Source organism: Petaurus breviceps, unplaced genomic scaffold (assembly GCF_028583685.1).
Source record: "Petaurus breviceps papuanus isolate PSGF00001 unplaced genomic scaffold, PetGlider_PUasm1.0 90603, whole genome shotgun sequence".
Classification (NCBI taxonomy): domain Eukaryota; kingdom Metazoa; phylum Chordata; class Mammalia; order Diprotodontia; family Petauridae; genus Petaurus; species Petaurus breviceps.
The window spans coordinates 1,705,123-1,730,112 of NW_027187284.1; the positions used below are offsets into that span (position 1 = coordinate 1,705,123).

Below are 24,990 nucleotides of genomic sequence, written 5' to 3' on the forward strand. Positions count from 1 at the left end.
ACACACACACACACACACACACACACACACACACACACACACACACACTGAAAGATAAAAGGAAATTCCAGAACTGAAAGTTACCTTTTTTAATATCAAACTTTGGAGAGGGGTACTGCAATATTTGTATATTTGTTCTTTCTATATGTTTGAAGTTAGTATATATCTGTAAAATATAACCCAATGCTAAGTGGTTAAATGGAACTGGGAGCTAGTTACTGGTACCTAATGACAGGAGGGAGGACATGGTTGGTGGGGGCTTGAGTCAGCAATAGTAGAGGAGAAGCATCACCAACCCTTATGGTATCTTAGAACCCTGGGGGGGTAACCTAACAGCCTGGTTCTGAGAGAAAAAATCAGAGTATCTTTCTCCACTTCTTTTTTTAAAAGGGAGGATTCTTTATGGGACTGATGAAGGGGAAGTCATCAGGCAGGAATAATGATGTTTAGAAAATAAAAGCATTAATAAAACTTAAAAAAATAAAGATGAGATGAATTTACAACAGGAAAATTTTACATTAGCTGCTTTGTGATAAGTGCTTTACTTTGTAAATTGCTATAAAATGTTTGTATATGTATGTGTATATAAACACATGCATGTGTATAGATGGAAATATACAGAGAATTATACTTTAAGGAATATATAATACAGTTTAGATAAAGTGGGAAGAGTCAGGGAACAAAGGATATGCATGAGAAATGCCTTTAAAATATGTTCACAGAAGCATATCAAAACAGGTAGAGTGATATAGAATGAACTGAATGAATAATTTTTGAGAAGACATAAATAGAGCAGTAGTGAAAATGGAATGAGGTTAAACATGAAAAGCTTCCCAGAGGATTTTGCTTTTGATCTGGACATTTAAGAAGATAGATTGGTGGTAAGGAGTGGGAAAGGCATTTTATTTGTGAGCAATAACATATAATAGACAAAATAGCCCTGACAACAATTTTTCATCTACTTATTTACCTTTTTTGTCCCTTTATTTCATAATTTTCCCATCTCTCATTAGATTTGATTTATTTATACTTTTGTTTGTTACTCTACATAACTCAATGCCAGTATTTAAGAAATATAAAATAAATATAAAAAATCTTTTCTCAATGTTTTATTAGTCACAGAACTTCTATTTAAATCCTCTTGAACTACTATTTCTACCATATTTCTTTTTTTGGCTGTCACTTGATAAAAGACACAAATAAGTGTCACAGTTAAGTAGGTCAGTGTTTAGAAATTTGGGACGTTCTTAATTTATTTCAAAATTAGAAAGCCATGGTGACAAGAACATTGAAACCCACTAGAGGGTGCTGAGATCTTTGTGAATTCAACAGACCTGATTCCATATCATGGAATCTGGTAACTTATAGAAATCCCCTGAAATAAAAGAAATACAAAGATTTGGAGGAGATTAAAAAGTTTGGCCATGGTACCTGCCTTCAAGGATTTTTAAATTTAGTCAGCTGTGGAAGGGAAGAAAATTTACTTAAAGTCATTGATATTTGAAAATGGAAAGAGGTATTTTATAAGATGATAATTTCCCCATCAATGGAGGTTGGGTGACCATGTTTAGGGAATATTTCACAGTGTTCAGAACTAATTCTAGTTCAACCTCCTCATTTTACACTTAAGGAAACTGAGGCCCAGAGAGCTCAGGTGACTTTCCCAAGGTCTCATAAGTGGTTTTTGAACTCCTGTCCTCTGTTTCAAGATAGACGTCCTTTCTACTGTGTCACTACAAAGTCTCAGTGCCATATTGTTTTACTTGGAAGTCACTAAGTATCCTAGCGGCAAGACTACTGCATTTGGCATCAAGAAGATCATCACTTGGGGCGGCTATTTAGTGCAGTGAATAGAGCACCAGTCCTGGAGTCAGGAGCACTGGAGTTCAAATCTGACCTCAGACACTTAACACAAAAACTAGCCGTGTGACCTTGGGCAAGTCACTTAACCACATTTGTCCTACCTTCTCCCCTCCCAAAAAGAAAAAAAAAAGATCATCACTGAAATCCTGCCTCAGATATTTACTAGTGATGTGAATCTGAAGAAATCATCATTTTGCTTCTCCTAGTCTCAGTTCCACTTTCATGTTAAATGGGGATAATAATAGTGTCTACCCCATTTGGTTTTCTCATGGATGAAATAAGATAAGGTATGAAGAACATGTCAAAATCCTTAAAGAATCACAGAAATGATTCAATTAAAAAAAATAAAAATCTTGTGTAATCTTTTGTTCTTACATTACTAAAACTTTCCTATGTCTGTCCTTCCCCCTTTCCTTCTCAAATAGCCATCCCTTAGATAAAACATGTTTTCTAAAGATAAAAAGAGGATTTAAAGGCAAAGAACTACCCAGCAAAAGTAATCAAATAAACATGGAACAAATATGACAAAGTATGGATTGCTCCACAACTATGAGCCTCCACCTATGCAAATGAATTTAGGAAGGTCTCTCTACCCTGGATTCAAACTTCTCCTTCGTAACTTTTTTTTTGCCTTTTTGGAGGACAATTGGGGTTAAGTTACTTGCCCAAGGTCACATGGCTAGTTTTTGTATTAAGTTTCTGAGACCAGATTTAAACTCAGGTCTTCCTGATTCCAGGGTCGGTGATTCACTGAGCCTCCTAGAAGCCCCTCTCCTTTATAATTTAGCAATATTCTTATTATTTTGTAAGGGTTGGTCTTCCCATTTACTTTGTTGTAGTAATTGTTTGCATTCTTTTCCTGGCTCTGCTTACTTTAATGTGTATCTTTGCATCATTTCACGTAACTTTATCTATGCTTCTCTGTATTCATCACATTCACTGTTCTTAATTTGTGTTATTCTGATTATTATATCAACTGAAATGCTCCCTGAAGGAAAACTGTCAATAAATATTTATTCAGCACCTACTAGTGCTGACTTGTTCTAAGCACTGTAGATAACAATGCAATATACAAGACACTCCCTGCTCTTGAGGGGTTTACAGTCTAATGGGAGAGATGAAATACAAACAAATAGGCACAAAGAGCTGATTTGTAGGATTAATCAGAAATTATCAACAGAAGGAAGGCTCTAGAATTCAGAGAGATCAGTAAAGGTTTCCCATACAAGCTAGGATTTTCTCTGGAATATGAAGGAAGCCAGGGAAGTCAAGAGACAGACATAATAGGGGAGGACATTCCAAAAACGGGCACAGTCCGTGAGGATGTAAAGACCAGGATCCTTCCCTTACATCTTCAGCACCCATCTTTTCCCCTGACCACTGCCTAGCAATGGAATGTGTTTTGCTGCATCTTGTATGTTGTGTGAAGGTTTGTCCTTCCTTAGACTGTAAGTTCCTTGAAGGCAGGAACTGTCTTTTGCCTTTTATTTGTATCCCTAGCATTTAGCACACTGCCTGGTATACAGTAGACACAATAAATATTTACTCATTGATTGATTCTGTAATTATATGTAAGTGCCCCACAAATTGGAAGAAAGACCAGCTAACACAAGCTTTCCTTTTGAGGAAAGCAATACCTCTTGCCTCAGACTTTGGGCCTGGCTTGGACTTAGCAGAGGAAGAACCGGGAAAACTATCCAAAAAAGAAAACAAAGAGCTTTACTTTCCTTCTCTTCTTCACCCAAGAACACATGTAGTCTTTTGAAATATGATGCCCTTTTGGAGATTTGGAGAGGAGGTGATGCTGAAGTCTAGTGGGAAAGGAAGGCAGGATGAATTTATTCTCTCTGAGCAGGTGGGCCCTCATCAGATAAAGTTTCATGATTTGAAAAGGGTTTGGACACTTCGATCCTATCACTGTTTCTAAAATGGGAGAGGCATAAATAATGTGGAGTGGAACTTTTCTCACTATTTCCTCTGAAAAATATCATTTCATCACAAACTTACAGTAAAAGTGATTATTTTCTTCACTCAAAGAGACAATGTGGTATAGTGATGAGAGAACTTGATTTGATTGAGAACTTGATAGTTCATCTCCTGGTTCTGCCACTGTGTAACCTAGGGCAAGTCACTTACACCCTCTGACTCTCAGTTCATCATTTGTAAAATGAGAGAATTGACTCAATATCCTTTGAGGTCTCTCCCATCTCTAAATCTACTTTGATATAATACATATTGTGATATTAAAATGTGTAAGTGTGTAGGTAGATATCTATATCTATTCATCCATCCATCCATCCATCCATCCATCCATCCATCCATCTGCATGTCTATCTACCTATCTACATACTGGAGAATTCCAAAATCAGCATTACTAATCATCAGGGATATCCATACTTACTAGTTTGTAGTTCCTTCTCTCTGGCCTGTAGATCAGAAAGGACTTGTTTAAAATGATTAGTAAAAGCAACAAAGTCTGCATCCAAGAACATCGGGCATTGTTCTTTTTCTTTCAATGCTATGCTTTGAATTTTTAATCGCTCAACTTGAGGCTGAAGAGTTGACAGGTGAGCAACTTCATCCTATATCAGAGAAAAAGCACTTTAGAGTATTTTGAAAGAAAATAGCATTTATACTTTGTATGCATTATAATTTTGCTACAGAAGCTGTTAAAATACAACAATGTCATATAGAGAATGGTCAATATCAAAAAATAGATAATCATAACTGTGTTGTTTGGCAAACTCCTGTCACAGGCAATTTAGTCAAGAATGCCATATTTGTTCATTCTTATTTATAATAAATATTATTTCCCTATCTATTCCAAGATGACATAATTTATGGCTTAAATGTACCTGAATACAAATGTAAAATGACCAATATAAGACTTTCAATCCTATTCACAAGTATTTAGGACAAATTTTATCCCTTTGTGTTTGGTCATATAAATTACTTTTCTATGCTTTTTTAATGTCCAGTCTAGTTATAACCATATTCTTGGTGTTTGCGATAAAACTTCACTCAAAAATCTTTTCAAAGAATAACAGATTTTAGAGTTGGAAGGAAACTTAGTCTCCATTTTCACATGCTCCCAAAGCAGGCAAACAGAACTCCCAAGGCAGTCATTCCACTACTGGTAGCTATAATTGTTAAGATGTTTTTCTTTACATCAAGTATAAATTTGTCTCATTGTAACTCACATTCATTTCAATGGTTTCTGTATTCTGGGACCCAAACAGAATGCTTCTAACCCCTCTTCCATATGACAATTCATCAGATACTTAAATATGGCTCACAGGACCCTCTCCCCCCAAGTCTTCTCTTCCCCATGCTAAATATCTACAGTTCCTTTGACCAATTTTCATTCCATATTGACTCAAGGTTCTTCATAATCCTGGATCTCTCGTCCTATGGAAACTCTAGCTTATCAATATCATTCTTAAACTGAGGTTCAAGAACTCATGTTGGCTTTTTGTAATTACCTTATCCTTAACTCCCATGAGTTTTTTTTTTTTATTTTAAACCAGAAGCTATGACCTCATGCAAATTTAAAATATATTCATGAAATGGGAAAATATACATAAGGATGGGTGTGCTTTAGCTTGTACCACTGAAAGGAATATATATTTCTTTGGGTTGACATATTTATCACAATATATAATACCCTTAATTTACCCATAAAAAGAGATAGATAACTTTTGCTCCATATTGTTAGCATCCTAGAGTCTGTATAAAAGACATGTCCAAGATAATAGGGGAGGTCTTATAAATGACATATCTATTGTTAACCATGTAGCACAGTGTAATCAGCCCCTAAAACTTTGCTGTGTTCTTTGTTTTACTATTCTCAGCAGCCTGAAGTACACTCCACCACACAAGATTCCTCCTAAGGACATACACATATACATAATACAGAGGAGTAAAAATGCATAGGGAAAGCCACCCAGGCAGCCAAACTCACCAAAACTTCATTGCTCTGTGACACAGTTCTCACCTGGCTCTCATTTTCACCTCATCAATATAGACTATTCTCTAGTCTAAGGGCCAGCTTAGGAACACTTACCCAGAAGCCTAGGGTAGCTCTCTTCTAATGAGTTGCCTATGGGAAACATCAGAAGGGGAGAGAATCTGGTACCCTTGGGCTATACATACATCAGTACCAGTGTGTCCATTGCCTAGCTGGTTTCCAATCTCAACTTGCTCTAATTTATCCAACATATAGATTCTAAACTTATCTTCCTAAAATACCATCTTTATCTACTGCCTAAATAATTAAATCCAATTTCTATCATTCGTATCTATTCACTCCCTAATATCCTGTTTATATTATCTCTCCTTTTTTTTACTTTTGTGGTTTTTCATAGCCCTATTTTCTACCAAGTATATATTTTATTAGATCACATATATCCAGTACAATAACTATGGTCGAGCAACCAGCTTTTATCCCTAGATGGCACTATGATAGACTTTCTTCCTGTGGGGTTTCTCTGGATGTCCATCTTTGTGCTTCACATTTCTCTGCAGGTCCTGCACCATAAAATATCAGCTCCTGAAGTTTTTATCCCTCTCTTGAGATCCTTCTCCCACCTCCACCCTCCCTGGCCTCACCATTCCTCTAGGGGGATTTGATGCTCTATCCATTTTTGTTTAATCAGGAAGGAGGAAAACCACAGGCAGGCTGCCCTTTGTGAGAAGAGGTGGGCATGTCAAAAGGGGAGTGAGAAGGGGTGCATATACTCCTATTCCCCAGAGCTTGCTGACAAAGTGACTGTAATGTAGTAGCTGCCATATTAGAGACATTCTCTTCTTCATTATCGTGCTTTATGTATGAAATCTGCCAAGATGTATCACAAAATTGAATGGTGATTCTTCAGGAGGCACACTGCAGAATTACTCAGCTGCCTCACTGACAAAGTTGTTATGCAGTTTTGCCCAGTAAGCAAAAAGAGTTTGTTAGCCTTAGATACTTTAAAAACATCCAAAGGAATTTCATGGCTGTATGATAAATGTTCAATCCTACTTCCTTTACCCAAAGGCCAAATTTGTTGATCTTTACTGTTACTGAATTAAGTTGATTGAAAGGTGAAAGTCTTATTATAAAAACAAATTGCAGCCATGCTCTGAAAAAAATGGTAGCAAAACATCCTTTCGTACGCTACTAAAAAGATAAGGGAAAATGGCTCACCTTACAGTTTTTTAGCTGCATTTTTACTGCAGCAGGTTCTGCAGCTGGTGTGATTTGTGCTTTCACCCAGTTTTCAGCAGCGGTTGTCTGCTGCTCCAATTGCTGTAGCTGAGTGTAGAAGGTAATGATGTTGTTTTGATACTCCAGCCAGGAAAGTCTTTCATTTAGCAACTGACAGAACTCAATCCATCGGCTGTTCAGCTGTTCAGAGGCTTGCTTGATGCTGTCTGCATTGCCGCCTTCTACAAAGACAGAGTGTTCGTTTTAAAATACTTGTCAGCATTTTCTGAAAATTAGCAAATCTAGAACAGGAAAGCATTTGATTTCAAAGAAGTCAGTTTCTAAGTGGACAGAGGCTTAAAAACGTCATTTTCAATTCTGACCTATAACTCATAAGGGTTTTTTTTTATCAAAAAATGATGAAAACAAAAAATAAATACATAAGGAAAGACAAGACATGAAAAAATAACGTTGAACCAAAGCTTAATGCTTAAAACTGTAAGTGATTATGTAAAGGGTAGGTGGAAGTTTTCCAAATTCATGGTTTTGTTGGGGGTTGGGGAAAGGGCTGGTTGGTTCAGAAGAAGAATGACATCAGCATGGTGAACTCCCTTTATGGAAACTCCTTCTATGATGCTAATTGGTAACTCCTTTATAATTCATAATCTTAGAAAGATTTTTGGAACCCAGAGAGAATTACTGACTTGCTCATCATAGCAAAGCTAATGTGTCAGAGACAGGACTTGACTCTATGATTAATGTTTATAGTTAACTACTTCTAAATTAAAGATACTTTGCTTTTATAACTATTCAATGTTTATTTAAAAAAAATAAACAAATTTGGGAGAGTTAAAATCTAATCATTAGGTTCAAGCATATAAAAAGTAATCAATTCTCAAAAATGTAGATATTATTAATATCTTCCATTAATGATCAGATTTAAGTATGCTGTAGCTCTGAGACAGTGAAATTATTAGAAGGTAAAACATCCCAATAGAATAAAATTATACATTTAAAAACAAAAAAGTAAATCTAATTCTTTTTCAATTTGCCTACATGTAATATCAGGCAAGGTGATATAAATGGGGGAAAATGCATGCACATGAATCAAAATGTGATATGAAAATTATAATAAATTATTAAATTACAAATAGCATATACACATAAAATTCATGGAATATTATAGGTTTTTAAAATCCAAATGCTCTAAAGTCAAGTAATTCTCAAATGTAGGCTTTCATAGTTACGTGCACATGTCAATGTTTTATACATAGTGCTATATATGTAACCTTATATATTAGGGATGGGGGTAGAATAAGATAGGGATTGACTCTAATTTCACTGTTACAGTGGTCTCCCAGGTGTGGAAACTCCCTCCATCAATATAGATCAGCCCCTTTTTTGGCAACTTATAATTTCAGAGTTGCATATAATACATGAGAGTTTAAGTGACTGATCCTGAATTATACAGTCACAATATGTCAGAAGAAAAAAAATACTCTTTTCTGCAATGCAGGGTTATAAGTTAACCCCAAAAGACTCATGATGGAGAAAGATGTCTACATCCAGAGAAAGAACTGAGTTTGAACCCAGATTGAAGCAAACTACCTGCTCTTTTTCTTTTTCTTGTTTGGTTTTGTTTCCTCTTTCACATTGTTCATTCCATCTGATACAATCCTTCTTTATAACCTGACTAATGTCTAATGTAAAAGTATTTGTAGATCCTATACTCGATTGTATGCCTCCAAGGGGGGGGGGAGGGGATGCAGGAAGACAAAATTTGAAACTGAATCTTGTAAACTAACAGTAATGAAAAAAAATAATAAAGATCAAAATAAAATAAAAAGAAGTATTATGAATGGATATAATAATTGGGCTTGTTGTAAATAAAGACTCTTAAAATGGAAAAAAAGAAGATAATTTGGGAAGTGATTATTTAGGTTTGCCATAGCTAAATTTGTTCTAGCCACTATGCATTTTCTATAATTGTGATTTCATTCATATAAAGAATATTTATATGTACATTTATATGTGTGCCTATACTCATACATATACATATTCACATATACCTATATATGATGCTGCAGTGTGAGAGGACATGATACAAATACATCAATCAATGTAGTAAAAGAACAAGTATCATAACTCACATTTATATTGTGCCCCCCAAATTTACAAAATACCCAGCAGAATATGATTATGTGACATAAGAAATTCTGGGCTTGTAGGTAGTATGGCAGATAGTTTATTGCATTTGGCATCAGGAAAACCTTAGTGCAACCCTACCTCAGACATTTACTAGCTGTGTGGTCATGAGCAAATCATTTAACTTCTCATTTCCATTTTGTTCATCTATAAAATGGGAACAATTTTATCACCTAAGTTAGGGTGGTGTGGTTGATGATGATCAAATGAAAAAACATTTGTATAAAGAACTTTGAAAACCTTATAGTGTTAGATAAATGCTTGCTATCATTTATTTTAAAAATAGTGTTATGACAATTCCATTTATATCTAATTTGAAAGTTCAAGAAAGGATTCATGAAGGCAAAGGTAGAATTTTGACTGTTGGAACAAATTTCTAATTAGAAAACCTATTTCAGAATGAAGGTTCAGTATGAAAGGTGATATGAGTTTAGAATTATGTGTTGAAGTCCTATTTCTAAGAAAGTAGTTTTGTATCAGGTTGTAGATTCTACATAAGTTTTAAGTTAAAGAGTTTGGATATAGATATTGGAAGACCAAGATGAAAAAGATCTCAGTTCAATTAAAAAAATATATTGTGCATCTACTATTAAAAAAACCACTATGCTAGGTATTAGAGATACTTCAATACTAAGACATATCTGTTATCTCATCAGTGTGATTATAGAAAACTCCCAGATGTGGAAACTCCCTCTTTTAATGTAGGGTTCCACTCCTTCCACAGACAGAAATTATAACCTACCCATATCTTATTGTCCTGTGGGACTCCTATTTATATCTTCTCATAAATCATGAACAAGGGTGTACCCAATAGACTAAGGACCTTCTTTCAATGGTGCTTTATCATCAATGGACTAGATCACTTGCTCTTCCTATGTGAGCAATTCATTTTCTTTTGTAGTTTTTGACATATTAAAAATCAGAAAGTCACCAAACAAGGGTATCTCTAATGATTTTGACAAAAATAGGAGATACTTATTTGGAGAAGAAGCTTTAAATCAGTATTTTGATCTACAAAATACATTTTTTAGAGTAAATGAAAAAGTACACATGGAGAGATCTTACAACCACTATTTTTTAGTCAGTTGTGTGTCTAGAAAGACTATCTGCAATAGAATAAAATCTATAAAAACTTGCTTTTTATCTTCTCATATCTTCCTCAGGGATGTCTTGATATGTTGGTAGTTTATTCTTATAAGGAATTTTTAAATATGAGAAAGGTAAATGGGTTTTTGTTATTGATATTTCCTCTATCATTTTTTTGCTTTATTTTTAAAAATAAGCTTAATGATTCCTTCCCAAGGGTAACATATAACAAAGAAATGATAAATGAACTCAGTGTCACTGAAAAAATCATTTAGGGAGAAAACCTAGAAGGGAAAAAAGGCTAACCTAGTAGAGAGCCTTGGAGTACACATACTTATGGATTAAGAGATGGATGATGAATCAGTAAAGGATACTGAGAAGAAAAGATAAGATAGGATATGATAATCAATGTAGAATTGGTAGGTAGTTTCGAGCTATGGGAGACCTAACAGAGAGCAGTGGTAAGGAAATCAAAGGATGACAGGATGGTTAGCAATGCAAAAGCTGTAGAGAAGTTATGAAAAAAGAAGACTAAAAAAAGGCTATTGGATTCAGCAGCACTGCAATGTCAATAAAGCAGGAAAAAATGTATGTTGAGGTGATTGTATTTTTAGCAGCACTTTGTATAATGAATTGAAGAGAAGGAAAGAGATGGGCTAATATGCTGTGACACTCAGTAGCCCTGGTAAAAGATAATGAGTAAATAAAGTATCATGAGAACAGTGGAAATTGGAAGGCAGGTAAGGAATGTCAGAGATACTTGGAGGAAGAAATGATAGGAACTTGTAACTAATTAGGTATTGGAGGTAAGACAGAGTAATGAGTTGAAGATTATTCTAAGTCTCTGAGTCTGAATTATTGGAAATTGCAATGAGAATTTAAAACATATTGTGGGGATTCATTGGGTTTGGGGCATTCATGAGACCTCCAGTTGAGGATCTCCAAATGACAGAAAGTTTGACCAGACCTTAGAAGAAGAGTCCATGTTCCATAAATATAAAAATTTAAGAAACTTAATTATTCCTCATATTCCCCATTCTATAAAACTCTGTCACTTTCCCATTTTTGCACTACCTTTTAAAAATTATTATTATTTAAGACTTAGGACTACTTGCTAACTTCCAAGTTACCTGATTATTTATAGCTCATCCCAAACTCCATCTATTACAAGAAGATGTCTTACTCAGGAAAATGTGGGTAAAATTATATCAAAATCCATCCCTGTTAGTAAATGAATAACTCCTTTCTTATTTGGTACACATTAAAATTTTAAAGAAAACATAAGATCAGCAAATGATATATGTCTAACTTTGATAGGAAGAGCTACAGATTTTCTATATACTGGATGGAGTTTAGAGTCTAATGGGTGCTACTTTATTATAACTTTTCAGCACTTACATTGTCAATTAGTAATGAGGTAGTTTTCATGTGATAGTAGGCCTCTTTAAGATATTTGGTTTTGAATGGTATACGGCAAATAGCATAATGAAAATCTGTGATCAACTATGTGATCCTCCATTACCAACATGACAAAATAAAATGATAAGAGAAGTCAAGATAAATCATGAATGTTTTCTCCAATACAAGCATAATGAAGGAAAACAAATAGCTAAGAAGCATTTCTAAAAAGGTTAGCAAATATTAGCACAGGAGAAACATTTGGAGCATATAAAAATAAATTTATAACAGGCCCCCAAAAGTGTATTCTATGGATTTAAAAGATTAGGCATTTAGAGAGAAAGAAAAAAAATTGCTAATAGGGATAATTAGGGATAAATTAAGTTATAGGGAAAAAGAAGTTATTAAGGAAAGGTGGGAAACAAAGTTATTTTTTAGGAAAGGAAAGGCTTGATGAAGCAAAGAAAAGAGGGAAGCCCACAGAATATGTGACTGGTCAGATATGAAGCACATGTTAAATGGCTAAAAAAAAAATTCATGGCATAACTTGGAAGAAACTCCAAAGGCTACAAAATAAAAGATTCTTTAAATGTATAAAAATTCAAAGGTCAATCACTCCTGGTACCACTTATTGCCTGAAGTCCACAATAGGTATTCAGGAAGGAAAAGATGATTTACAGAGAAACTAAATGAAAACTTGATCTTGTTTTCTATCAAGAGAGCTTTTAGAGAAATTTTTATTTAAAAAAATCTGAAAAAAATGTCTTGGGCTCTAAACGATCAACTTGTCATGATTGTGTCATGATTAGAGCTCTGATTCAGTATGACAAGGGGAAATGATAGATAGATAGATAGATAGATAGATAGATGGAATCTTCCAATAAATGAATTCTTCTCTAGAATGAAACATTGATACAAGAATCTACTAAAGATCTCTAAGTAACTATCATCTTAGACAATTAAACAACATCTCCTAAAATATCTCTTGATACACTATTAGAAAAAATGCTGACTACAAATCCAAAGTATGAGTGAATATGACTTTTCATGTAAACAATATCCCGATTTCATATATTTCTCAGATCATAAACTTCCTAACCGTACAAGAAACTTGAGACCTCAGGTCACTCTAAAGACACTCATTTTTAGATAGTCTGCTGAGGTTCACTGATATTAGGTGACTTTTCAATAGTATCATAACTGTTTCCATAGGATTTGAACTCAGATCTTCTCAAGTTCAATTCTGCTATTTCACATTGCCTCTACATTAGATCAATACTTTATTTAACATGTTGTAAATTCATATAAACATGACACATATAATGTACATGCATTACACAATACAATATCCAATTCTCTTAAAATACTGCTTTATATTAAGTCAGTTTAAATCTAAAAGGGGACTTAGAAATGATATTGCTATTGAGATGCATGAATTGTTGTACTTGGGATATTTTCTTGAGATAATAGACTTTTAATGGAATCTCTTTTAAATATTTTATAATGGCACAGCATAGATTCACAGAATTTTAGATTTGGAATAGAAGTGGTATGGAATAGGGGGAAGAATGTTGGACTTGGAATCAGCAAAGCCCTGAGTCCAAATTCCTCCTCAGACATTTATGGGCTACAGGAGAACAGGTGAATCACTTGAACTCTGAACCTCAGTTTCATCAGCTGTAAGATATTTACATTATATGGTTGATGGGAAGATAAAATAAGATTATCTATAAATATCAAGATCATTATGGAACACTTTCTACTACTTTTACAATGAAAACTATAGCTCAAAGATGTGACTTGCTTAAGGACACATGATTTTTGGTGTTCAGTTGTTTCAGTCATGTGTGATTCTTTGTGACCCGATTGGTGGTTTTCCTGGCAAAGCTACTGGAGTGGTTTGCCATTTCCTTCTCCAGGTCATTTTATAGATGAGGAAACTGAGGCAAAAAGGGTTAAGTGCCTTACTCAGGGTCACACAACTAGTAAGTGTTTAAGGCTAGATTTGAATTTAAGAAGATGAGTCTTCCTGATTCCAAGCCCAGCACTCCATCCACTCTGCCACCTATCTACCCAAGGACACGATTAGGAAATGAGAAAGTCTGAGATAGAATTCAGGTCCTTGGCTTTTTTGTCCCACATGCAATGACTCTGGCTAAATTAGAGCACTAAAGACATTTTTAAGATTTCTTAAGTATTTAGTACATTGATATAATAAATCACTAATGGCGACTCATTGAGAAGAAAGAACTCATTTCCTAAAAGTACCAAATTTAATTCCTTGACTTTACACTGATGTGATCCAAGTTTAAATTTCCCTCTACTCTGAGTTAAAATAAGAGGGTCAATACAATTTCACTCAATCTAATAAGAAATGTTGTACTATTCTGTTTTATTGTGCATTGTAGGTTCAATTAAAACTCAAGATTATACTGCTTTATTCACTTGTAGAATTCTAGTACACCAGTATGTTAATATAAATGTTATAAACTACTTGAAAATAGCCAATCATCTCAATATCTGTTCTATTTTATTTGTTTAGTATTTAAAAGTGTAAACAACTTCTAACCAGGCATCATGATACTTATAGAAACCATTCTGTGCTCATATATTAGAATCTCAGGGATAAAGAATTATAATCCATTCACATCTCATATTCTAAACAGCCCCTGAAATAGTCTCTGAATAAATACATTGTTCCCAAAGGAAATGGATCATTAGTTGAAGTGCATCCATTAATTTTATTACCTGTGCCCCATGCATAACAGACTGCTAAAGTATTTTTTAATTGTGGCACTATCCAACATCCAAGTACTTTGGAACTGGCACTTAATGTGAAGAATACCTCATCAAGTATGTTCATCTTTACTTGTGAATCCAGGATAGAATAATTCTAAACCTGTGTTTTTATAGATTTGGCATATAAGATATTTGCAATGACAACTGAAAGTGAAGCTGGTTAATAAATGCTCTTATTTTGAATGCACTTTATTTTAAGCGTCAAGCCATTACAAACTCATTTGGCATTCAATTTAATGGCCTTCATCACCACACAAGTTCATTCAGAATCCATGAAAAGATGGAATACATATTAGAAACTAAATTACCAGAGGCCTCAAATAAAGCCAGTTTTGTTTTCATACTATGGTTTATCTTTACATTTTAAATGTATTCTTGCAAGATTAATAATTTACATAAAAGACCAGATAAAATATATATATGTGTGTGTGTGTGTGTGTGTATATATATATATATATATATATATATATACATATATATATATATATATATCACTGTTTGACCTTTTCTCATCTTTTCTATTTCTAAATGTCCCTGAACTACAACAGATTTATGTGCTATATTCCACAACTTTTCTTTGATTTCCCCATCCCAGAACAACAACAACAAAAAATCTCCCCTAAAATCTTTTTGTTTGTTTGTTTGTTTTTGCTTTTTGGAGGGGGGAAAGTAGGGCAATTGGCGTTAGGTTTTTTGGCTAATTTTTGTGTTAAGTGTCTGAGGATGGATTTGAACTCAGGTCCTCCTGACTCTAGGGCCAGTGCTCTATTCACTGTGCCACCTAGATGCCCCCTCCCCTAAAATCTTAAAGTACAAAAACAATTTTTCTAGCCCAAACTCTATTTTGAGACTAGAGCCATATGAAATATGTCAGTCAAGGTTTATTAAGTGTACACTGTACATAGAATACTTAACTTTGTAGTATGGAAATTTAGAGAAAAATTGAAACAAAATTACATGGAACTGAAGAGGGAAGAAGCCATGTGGAAACAGTGGGTGTTACAGAGTTTTCATTACATAGGTGTGTCAGGACAAGGAGAACTGAAACTTTCAGTTTCCCACATCATGTAGATTAAAGGTGAAAACAAAACCCTAGTAGTCAACCTATGATGATTGAACAGAAGTATTTCACATCTGTGGTTTAGACCACTCTATTTGAGAAGTTATGCATGAATCATTCAAATTATATTTTTATGAGATTAGCATTAATTATCTTAAGATCACAATTTAATCCTTAGTGAGTAATATTTGTTGAGATATGCTTTTCCCTTAATAAAGTAATCATTATTACTTATATTTAAATATATTTATTAAATTTGTTCTCCATAATCCTTGATTACCACATATGAAAAAAATCATGTTTGAAATCTGTTCAATATTTTTAATCAGAGAGGTATTAGAGAGAAAGAGAGAGGGAGGAATGGAGAGGAGCGGAAGAGAAAGGAAGAAAGGAGAGGGACAGAAAGGAAAGCATAGGAGAGGAGAGGAGGGAGGATTTTGTGAGGAACTATGAAAAAGAGGCCACTTTTCAAGATTCAAAGTTAATGTAAGAAAGCATTTCTAATGAAGCTTGGAGAAAGAAAGGATTAGATTAAGCCAAAATCTTTTGGACCAACACAACTTTCCTCCTCTTTGTTATTGAAGTGAGTGGTAATGTGCTGACATAGGACTGAGTCTGATTATCATAAATGTAAGAAATAATAAACCCTCAAAATATAACTCAAAAGGTGGGGAGAAAGAATAGGGAGGATTGGATCTAAGAAATTCTACAATAACACCAAAGAGCTTACTGATGCAGAAACCTATCTTTTAAATGCTGATATTTTCACCTAGATGCTATAAGACCATGAATAATGAAACATATAGATAGATAAGGAATCAAATTTGTTCATGACCAAAAGGAGTAGAGAAGGGTGCATTCTTGGCAAAAGTAGAAAAACCAAGTATGACATGGGTGCGAAAAATGATAAAAAGGGGCATTCAAGAAATAATGACTTTTAAAGACTTTTATTAGACATATAGCAAGCCCAATATAACACCGTACTAAGAAAATGTTAAAATATATAGAAAAAAGGCACTAGCATATTGAGTAAATTATTAGAGAGTTATAGGAAGACGTGGACAAGGATAAAAACCATGGTGAGTTGGGATTTTCCCAGGTACAGTGAGTTTCCACTTTGATGAGATCAGATAATCATCAATATATTTATGTGAAAGTGTTAGAATACATAACTGGTAAGGATTAGTGGATAGATAACTGTAACTTTGAATTATTTTTTTAAAAAAATTTCTCTAACTGTATATCAAATTAGTTACATTCATATAAGTTAAATTGCACAACCTGCTTTTCTCATAGCAATATTGTGAGGTAAAAACTATATCTACAGATGAGAAACAAACTCAGAGAAGTTATTTGCATATTGCATGACAGTGTCAAAAGCAGGAGTTTAACCCTTTACTCCTCTGACTTCAATTACAGAGCTTTTCTCACTGACTCTGACTTTTTTTAAACATATCTTTTTAAATTCTATTTTTTTTAATGTTTGGAAAAGTCTGTTAATTCTCTCCCAATTAGCCATGACTGCAGACACCTCACTGCCAGGTTATAAAATTATAAAAGTTATATAGATTATAAAGGCATTGCTACCAGTTTACCACTCACCCTAATTAAGTCAAGGAAAGAAAAGTCTTCTTGAATTGTAAATCTATAGCCCAAGGCAAGAAAATGAAGGCAGTCATCACCGAAAAATTCTCTAGAAAATTTTCATGCCAACCTGGTTTTTCTTTAATTTCTAGCTCTGATTCAGACCATTCACAGTCACTAGTTTATAATTGAATGTGTCCATTTGTGCGATGCAACATATTTGAAGAAATCATCATAAGCAGAAGGAAAGGAGAAAAGAAGAAATGTAAAATAAATGTATAGATATATTGCTTTTAAATTTCTGTTTTAAATCACCCACATAAATACTCCCTTGTAACAATACAGATGAAGCTTTTCCCCCCTCTCTTACATTTCTATATACACACATATGTATAGGTACATGTGTGTGAACATATGTGTGTATATGTATATATACATATATACATGTGTTATGTGTGTGTGTGCATGTGTGTGCATTACTATCTGCACACTGAAAACAAGAATTGCCCAACACCAGGAGAATGTTTGATTCATAACTTAAAGTAGTAAACCTTATCCCATAAGCTATTTTATTGAATTTAAAAGTAGCACATCCAAAGAAATTCTATTAATAAAAAGACGAGGTAGCACAATAAGCATCACTGGTATTCGACCCCTACTTTGAAGGCTTGAGGCATCAAAAAATTAAGCTTCTTGGAGGAGCTTCTCAAAGCTTTAAGAAATCAAGATTAGTTATTCAACATTGCTCAATAATTCTGTGAGAATGTTCTTGACCCTTTCATCAGGATATCCATTAATTTCATTCTAAAGGAAGCACCTCTTAACAAAAGACTTTAGAAATGACTTTTTTTTCTGATTAGTTGTGCTTCATCCCTACCAAATATGGAATTGAAGGAAATGACTTAACTGTAAATGGTTTGGGGATTCGAATAAATGGGGGAAAATACTTCCCAATGTTAGTGAAGGTTTTTGCTCCCAAAAATGGATTAATTAAGGAAACTCTATAACTAGGAAAATCTACTCTAGTTTTAGGACTCTTAAAAATATCTGAACATCAAATACAGTTGAGATTTTGAAAAGTAAGGATAGATCAGGAGGAGGATATCCTATGTAAAGGGAGAGGCCTAAGGAGAAGCACAGAGGAAGGGATGCACTTTCATGTTTGCAGAAAGGCAATTAACTCATAAGGTTTCTATGGGAATACAAGAAGATAAGACTGGAAAGGTAGGTTGAAGACAGAGAATAGGACCAGCGTTCATTGCAAAGAGTACTCACTACGGAGTCAGTGGACCGGAGTTGCAGAAACTTCCTACCTATGTGACCTTAATTGGTCAAATAGTTTAAATTCATGGGTCTTGCTTTCTATATTTATAAATAGAGGATGTTGGGTTGAATGGTCTTCTTATGTTACTTCTAAATCTAGATATATGTGTGATTTCTATATTAAAATCATTCCTTTTTAAACTCATGTCATTAAAATTTTAACTGTTAAGAAAATTACTTCTGTTTCATTAACAGCATTACATTTTTTGATCTCAGTAAAGTTTGTTTTTAAATTTATATATGATTGAGGGCAACTTGTAACCTAATTTCTCTTTTGGATGAGTCAATTTCCAAGTGACACAATATATAGAATCACACATACATTAAAAGATATCAACACATACTAGCAAGACTCTAATATAGACTTAACTTTTTATTAAACAAATATAACAATGTATATACCCAAATGACTAATGGTCTCCTTTACAGCAATTACTTTTGAAGCCAATACACTACCTTTATATATCTCCAACATACTTAAATTGCATTTGGGAATTTCAATGCCTCTCTCTACATCAGCAGAGCTTCTAGAGATTAGGGGTTAGTTTGGGCATTCTTCTGATACCAGTATATACCTTCCTCACAACAATCCACTTAGTGTCAGTCACAGTCTTTCCACTCTAGGGAAATAATCACATTATAGAAAGAAAATATACTTTACCAAGTAAATGATGGAGGAAAAATGACAGAAAGAGAACTCAGAAATTTTGAAAGTTATTTTTATATTCTTAATTCTGATGATCATATTGTAGTAATATTTTGAACTGTGAATTATTTTCCTAGCAAAGCATCTATCTTTCTTGACATTTACTGTAGGTAAGACATAAACACAAGCCTAATTGCCTATCCTGTAGGCAGTATCTATATAGACAGAATGAAATTCAACATTAGGAATTTTAGTAAGTCATTCAGAGGATCTGGATAATTTTGGTTAGAATCCCTTTTTCTTCCCTTTGTCTCCAACATACAAGTTCTTTTTCTTTTCTAATGCAGAAATTTATATCTGAATCATGTGGAATGTCATGCCTCAGGAACCAGTAGGTCCCTGATGCCAATGGAGGTCTTCAACCAAAAACTAGATGACATGGGGCGGCCAGATAGCACAGCAAGTAGGAGCACCGGCTCCAGTGTCGGGATGACCTGGAGATCGAACCCCGGGCTCAGACACTTAGCACCCACTCAGAAACACCTGGCCATATAACCTTGAGCAAGTTACTTAACCCCAATTTCTTAGGAGTGGCCAGGTGGCTCAGCAAGTAAGAGCACCGGCTCCAGTGTCGGGATAACCTGGAGATCGAATCCTGGGCTCAGACACTCAGCACCACACCCAGAAATAACTGACTGTGTAACCTTGAGCAAGTTATTTAACCCCAATTGCTTTAAAAAAAAAAACTAGATGACTATCTGTCATATGAGTTTAAGAGGAGGTTCTTGAACACATTGTACTGGATCTCTGAGATTCTATGACTCTGAAAATATACTAAATTCCCGCACAAGGAACAACTTATTTGTCCACCCATGATAACTCTATAAAAAAGCCTCAATTATAAAAAGAAATATTTTGTCTCAATGGCAATCAGTGAAGCACTAATTATATACATTATGTGTAATTCCTCATCAATATTCATCTTTCTTTACTTCTGTGCCAATTTAACATAGTAACACAGTGGATACAGCACTGAACCTAAAGTCAAAAAGAGCTGAATTCATTTCCACACTCAGACATTCACTGGTTGAATGAGCATGGTGGTTAAGTCACTTGAACTCTGCCTTGGTTTCTTCATCTCTAAAATGAAGATAATAAGCACCTACTTCCTAAGGGTTGAGGATTGTAATGGGAATATAAATTTAAGATCTTCCCAGCCCCTAGACCCTTTTATAGGCTTAAGTGCACCTGGAGCCTGTGGTGGGAGGCTCGTTTTTCAAGAGTTATTTTGTGATTGGGCAGTGGGTCAAGAGGGTTGTGACATTCTCTGAGCCAGGAGAAGTCTATATAAACCCTGATGTAAGGCTTTGTTTTGGGAGTCACTTTGAGAAGTGTTGTGTGATTTGACCAGACAAGACTCTGGGAAGCCCTTGAGAGCCCCCTGGCTTTGAAAACCCAGATGTTGCTGCTTCCTTCTCTGGTAACTGTGACTAGGTATGAATGTATGTAATGGTCACACAATTGGAGGCTTGTCTGCTTGAAATGTTTTTCTGTCTTCTTGTAACTTCTGTCTGTATACTCTGAAGTTCAGGGTGCTGAATTTTACCCTGAACTAGGTAAATGATATGTTTGATTGATTAAAGCAAGATTGTTAACCCATTTTGAGTTGCTTTCCTTTAGAAAAGCAGATCTAAGAACCTGTGTTGGCAGCCACCCTGGGGATGCCGGGGTGCTTGCTGCTACAAGGATAAAAGGAGATTTGTAAAGTGCTTTACAAACTTCAAAGTGCTATAGAAATGCCTACTACCGTTATTGGCAGTGTTCACCATTCACTCTTTTTTGCTACTTTCAATTTTCTCTTGGCTCCTATGACAATTTATTCTCTTAGTTCTCTCGCATCCCCATCTTTCTTTTGCTCTCCAAGTTTAAGCATGATGGTTAGGTTTCTTCCTCCTGTTCTGCAGATTTAGGCATTTCCCAACATTTTGGTCTTAAATAATTTATCTATCATCTATCTATCTATATCTATACATATATTATATACTTTTTCTTAGGGATCTGTTCATTTGTATGGCTTTATTTATCATCTCCGGGTACACTTAAATATTTCAATGGCCTGTGGTATCACTGGTGTGGGCGATTTATTCACTGGTAGAGAATACAATTCATCTATGATTTAAAAGGTCTTTTATTTATCTTTATATAAATGACTCCCCACACTCTACAAACAATCTCTTTCCCAAACTCCAGACTCATATTTCAGTCAGCAAATATTTAAGCCAATGATGCACCAGGCCCTGTGTTACGTATCAGAACATAAAAACAAAAATTAAACCATGCCTACCCTCAAGGAGCTAACATTCTATTGAGAAAAAATACACATGTAAACAAACACAACATATATACAAAGTTTAAATACAAGGTAATTTACAGGGAATTATGAAAGACTCAGAAGATCTAATCTTGGTAGAAAGCTAGAAATTCTGAGAGGCACAAATGAGGATGGAGTAAATTCCAGGCATGACAGAATCCTATATAAAGGCATGGATGGAAACTAAAGATGGAATAGAGTATGTGAGAAATAGCAAGAAAGCCAGTTTGGCTGGACCATAATGTTCATAAGGGGAATAATGTATATATAATAAGGTTTATCAAAATTTTAGTTTGGATTAAATAAGATAAGAATTGCTTTGCAAACCATAATATGCTCTAAGAATGTTGGTAAAGGGGTGGCCAGGTAGCACAGCGAGTAAGAGCACCGGCTCCAGTGTTGAGAAGACCTGGAGATTGAATCCCGGGCTCAGACACTTAGCACCCACACAGAAACACCTGGCCCTGTAACCTAGAGCAAGTTACTTAACCCCAATTGCTTAGGGGCGGCCAGGTGGCTCAGCGAGTAAGAGAACCCGCTCCAGTGTCGCGATGACCTGGATCAAATTCAGTTTCAGATACTCAGCACCACACCCAGAAATAACTGACTGTGTAACCTTGAGCAAGTTACTTAACCCCGATTGCTTTAAAAAAAAAAAAAGAATGTTGGTAAGAACAATATCAGTCATCTTGTAATAATAGTTTGTTGTTGGTGTAAGTCATTATAAACAAAAAAACAGGAATTTATATTTGGTCCCAGAAGACAATAATATTGGGTCTTTATGAGCTTTGTGCTCTATAAATGTCACTTTGGCAGTTGTGTAGAGGACATAATGGAGATGTAAAAGGCTTAAGGCATGGAGATTAAGTGACTATTCACTCCTTTGATTGAGACCTAATGAGAACTAAAATAGAACAGTCCCTGGGCAAGTAGATAGAAGGTGACATAGGTAAGATGTGCCAGAGGTAGAACTGGCAAGACTTGGCAACTGCTTGGATAGTTCACAGGAAGGAGAATTGTGTCAAAATTGACTCCAAAGTTGTAAACCTGAGTAACTAAAAGGATGATACTGAAATACGGAGGATTGGTAGGAATAAGTAAGACTGAAAGAGTAACAGATGCAGGAAAAGTTACTGAGTCTGTTTTTACACTATAAGTTTGAGATGACAGTTGAATATCCAGTTTGAAATTTCCACTAGGTAGTTGGTGGTGTGGTACTGGACAGGAGAGAGAGTAGAGCTTGATAAGTAAATGAGAGAGTCATTTACATAGAAATAAGTGAACACATAAGAGCAAATTACATAAACAGTAGAAAGAACATAGTGAGAGAAAAGGCTCCAGAACAAAACCTTGGAGTAAATTAAAGTTAAGTGGTCCTAAAAGGATGATAATCCAATGAAGAATACTGAGAATTGGTCAGCTGGGTAGACAAAACTGAGAGAGCAATGTCATGAAAACTCAAAGAGGAGAGAACATCCAGCCATGAATGGTAAATAGTGTGAAATGTTACAGACAGTTCAGGTAGGATGAAGATTAGGCAGTAAAGAGATCAATGGTAACTTTGAAGAGAGTAATTTCAGTTGTCTGATGAAGAAGGCAATTAGACTAAAAGGAGTTGTGAAATGGAAGAGAAAATGTAAGCAACAAGTGTTGGCTGCTTTTTTATGAGTTTGGCTAAGAGAAGAAAGATATAAGACAATAGTTTGGGGGACAGTAGGGTAAAATAAAGCCTTTTATTTAAGGATAAGCAAGAGGTGGAAGTGTTTATAAGCAACAGGGAATGTGCCAGTAGATAGAGAATGATTGAAGACTAGAAAGAGACAGATGGTGATTGACACTGCAGCTTGTCAGGTAAACATAGAGGGATTGGGCTGAGCTAAGAGAAAGGCCACCTCTTTATCAGAGCCTATACTAAAAAAGGAGAAAAAATGACAACAAATATTAGGAGTTTTAATAGTAGGGCAGAAGAGGGAGTTCATGGCAAATGGTTTCAATTTTCTTAGTTATGAGGTCAGGTTCTCTAGTGAGAGTAGGAGAAAGCTTAACAACACAAAAGGAGGTCTAGAGTAGTCTCTGTAGGAACAGATAAAACATATTAAGCATTTTGTGCCAGACCCTGTGCATTCTCATTTTATTTAGTATAGAGTGGACAATCAATAAATGTCTGTTGTTTTAGAATTTATATTATCCCTGATTTTCCTCAACTCAATTTCACAAAATAAAGCACAAGATCTAAATTAAGTTGTCAAATTTTGAACTAGTCTGATGCTTAATTATGTATATGTAAAATTTAAAATATTACTATTTTAGTCCCACATAATTTTCAATTAAGATGTACAAGAATTTTAAAATAAATTTATTTTATTCATTTTTTTCAATAAAGAATGATTTTTTTTGGGGGGGTAAGGGTGTTTTATTTTTCTCAGAAGAGGAAAACTGTGAAAATGGAAGTGTGAAAATCTTATATAGTACTTTGAAAGAGTAATGAATTTTCTTGTTTCCAGTCTGTTATGATAAAAAATGAAAAAAAAAATCACTGATAATTTATATGTAATATGATAGAGCTGATTTCTAGCTATTATGGAATCTGCTTAAGAGAAAACTAGGTGGTATAGTGATTAGAGTGCTGAAGCTGGAGTCAGGAAGACTCCAAATCTAGCCTCAGTCATTTATAAACTATATGATTCCAGCAAGTCATTTAACCTGTCTGCCTTAATTTCCTACTTTGTAAAATAGGAATATTAATGGTATGTGTTTTATTATATGGCTATTGTGAATACAAAAGGAGATAATATTTGTAAAGTGTTTTATGAAATACTTTATATCAAAACATGATATAAATAATAGCTATTGTTATTGTTGTAGTTATTCTTAGGGAATGCTGGTGAGGAAACTCCTTCTATCATTACAGATCTCCAGTTGCTCTGCAGCATTCTTGGAGGGTTGCCTACCATGTTTAAAGGGCAAGTGACTTCTCCAAGGGGAAATGCCTGGTATGTGTCTGAGGCAGGAATTAAGCCCCAACTCTTCTCTACTCCAAGGACAACTGTCTGCCTGTCTGTCTTTTTATTTACTACTTTAAAAATAGTTTCTGGAGACATGATTTTAAAATGTTCTTTACCAGGATGCTTATCAAAATTTCCTATATGTATGTGTTATATTCATCTGGAAGCAAAGTGAAAATGTTTTCCCCCCCTTTGGCATTGAGAAATAATAATAATAAAATAAAACCTTGCCTTTAATTTCACTTTGAATTCATCAATGAATTTTCTAATACAGTTCTTGTGATAAATATAAACCTATGTGTTTATCAAATCCCTAAGAAGATTAACTAAATCAACTCTGTGTAATTACCATTCACCATCTGTTCCACCAGTGCCTGAGCTGATCTGCTGGCATCTTGTAGTTTTCTGTACTTCTCGGGCTTTTCTCGCTCTATGGCCTGCAGCATGACAGCAAAGGTGAGTATT

The 24,990-nt window shown here is 34.7% G+C and overlaps 1 protein-coding gene across 8 annotated transcripts in view; it reads right to left on the reverse strand.

Annotated features, from left to right (window-relative positions):
- The window catches only part of DMD (dystrophin), a 2,504,498-nt gene that overhangs the window by 1,568,523 nt on the left and 910,985 nt on the right, over positions 1-24,990 (reverse strand). For all 8 annotated transcript variants that reach the window (XM_069063824.1, XM_069063827.1, XM_069063826.1 and 5 more), the window contains 3 exons: positions 24,875-24,962; positions 7,049-7,290; positions 4,265-4,445 (listed from right to left, as the gene is read on the reverse strand). In XM_069063824.1, coding sequence (XP_068919925.1) covers positions 4,265-4,445; positions 7,049-7,290; positions 24,875-24,962 — 511 coding nt within the window. The remainder of the gene's footprint in view (positions 1-4,264; positions 4,446-7,048; positions 7,291-24,874; positions 24,963-24,990) is intronic.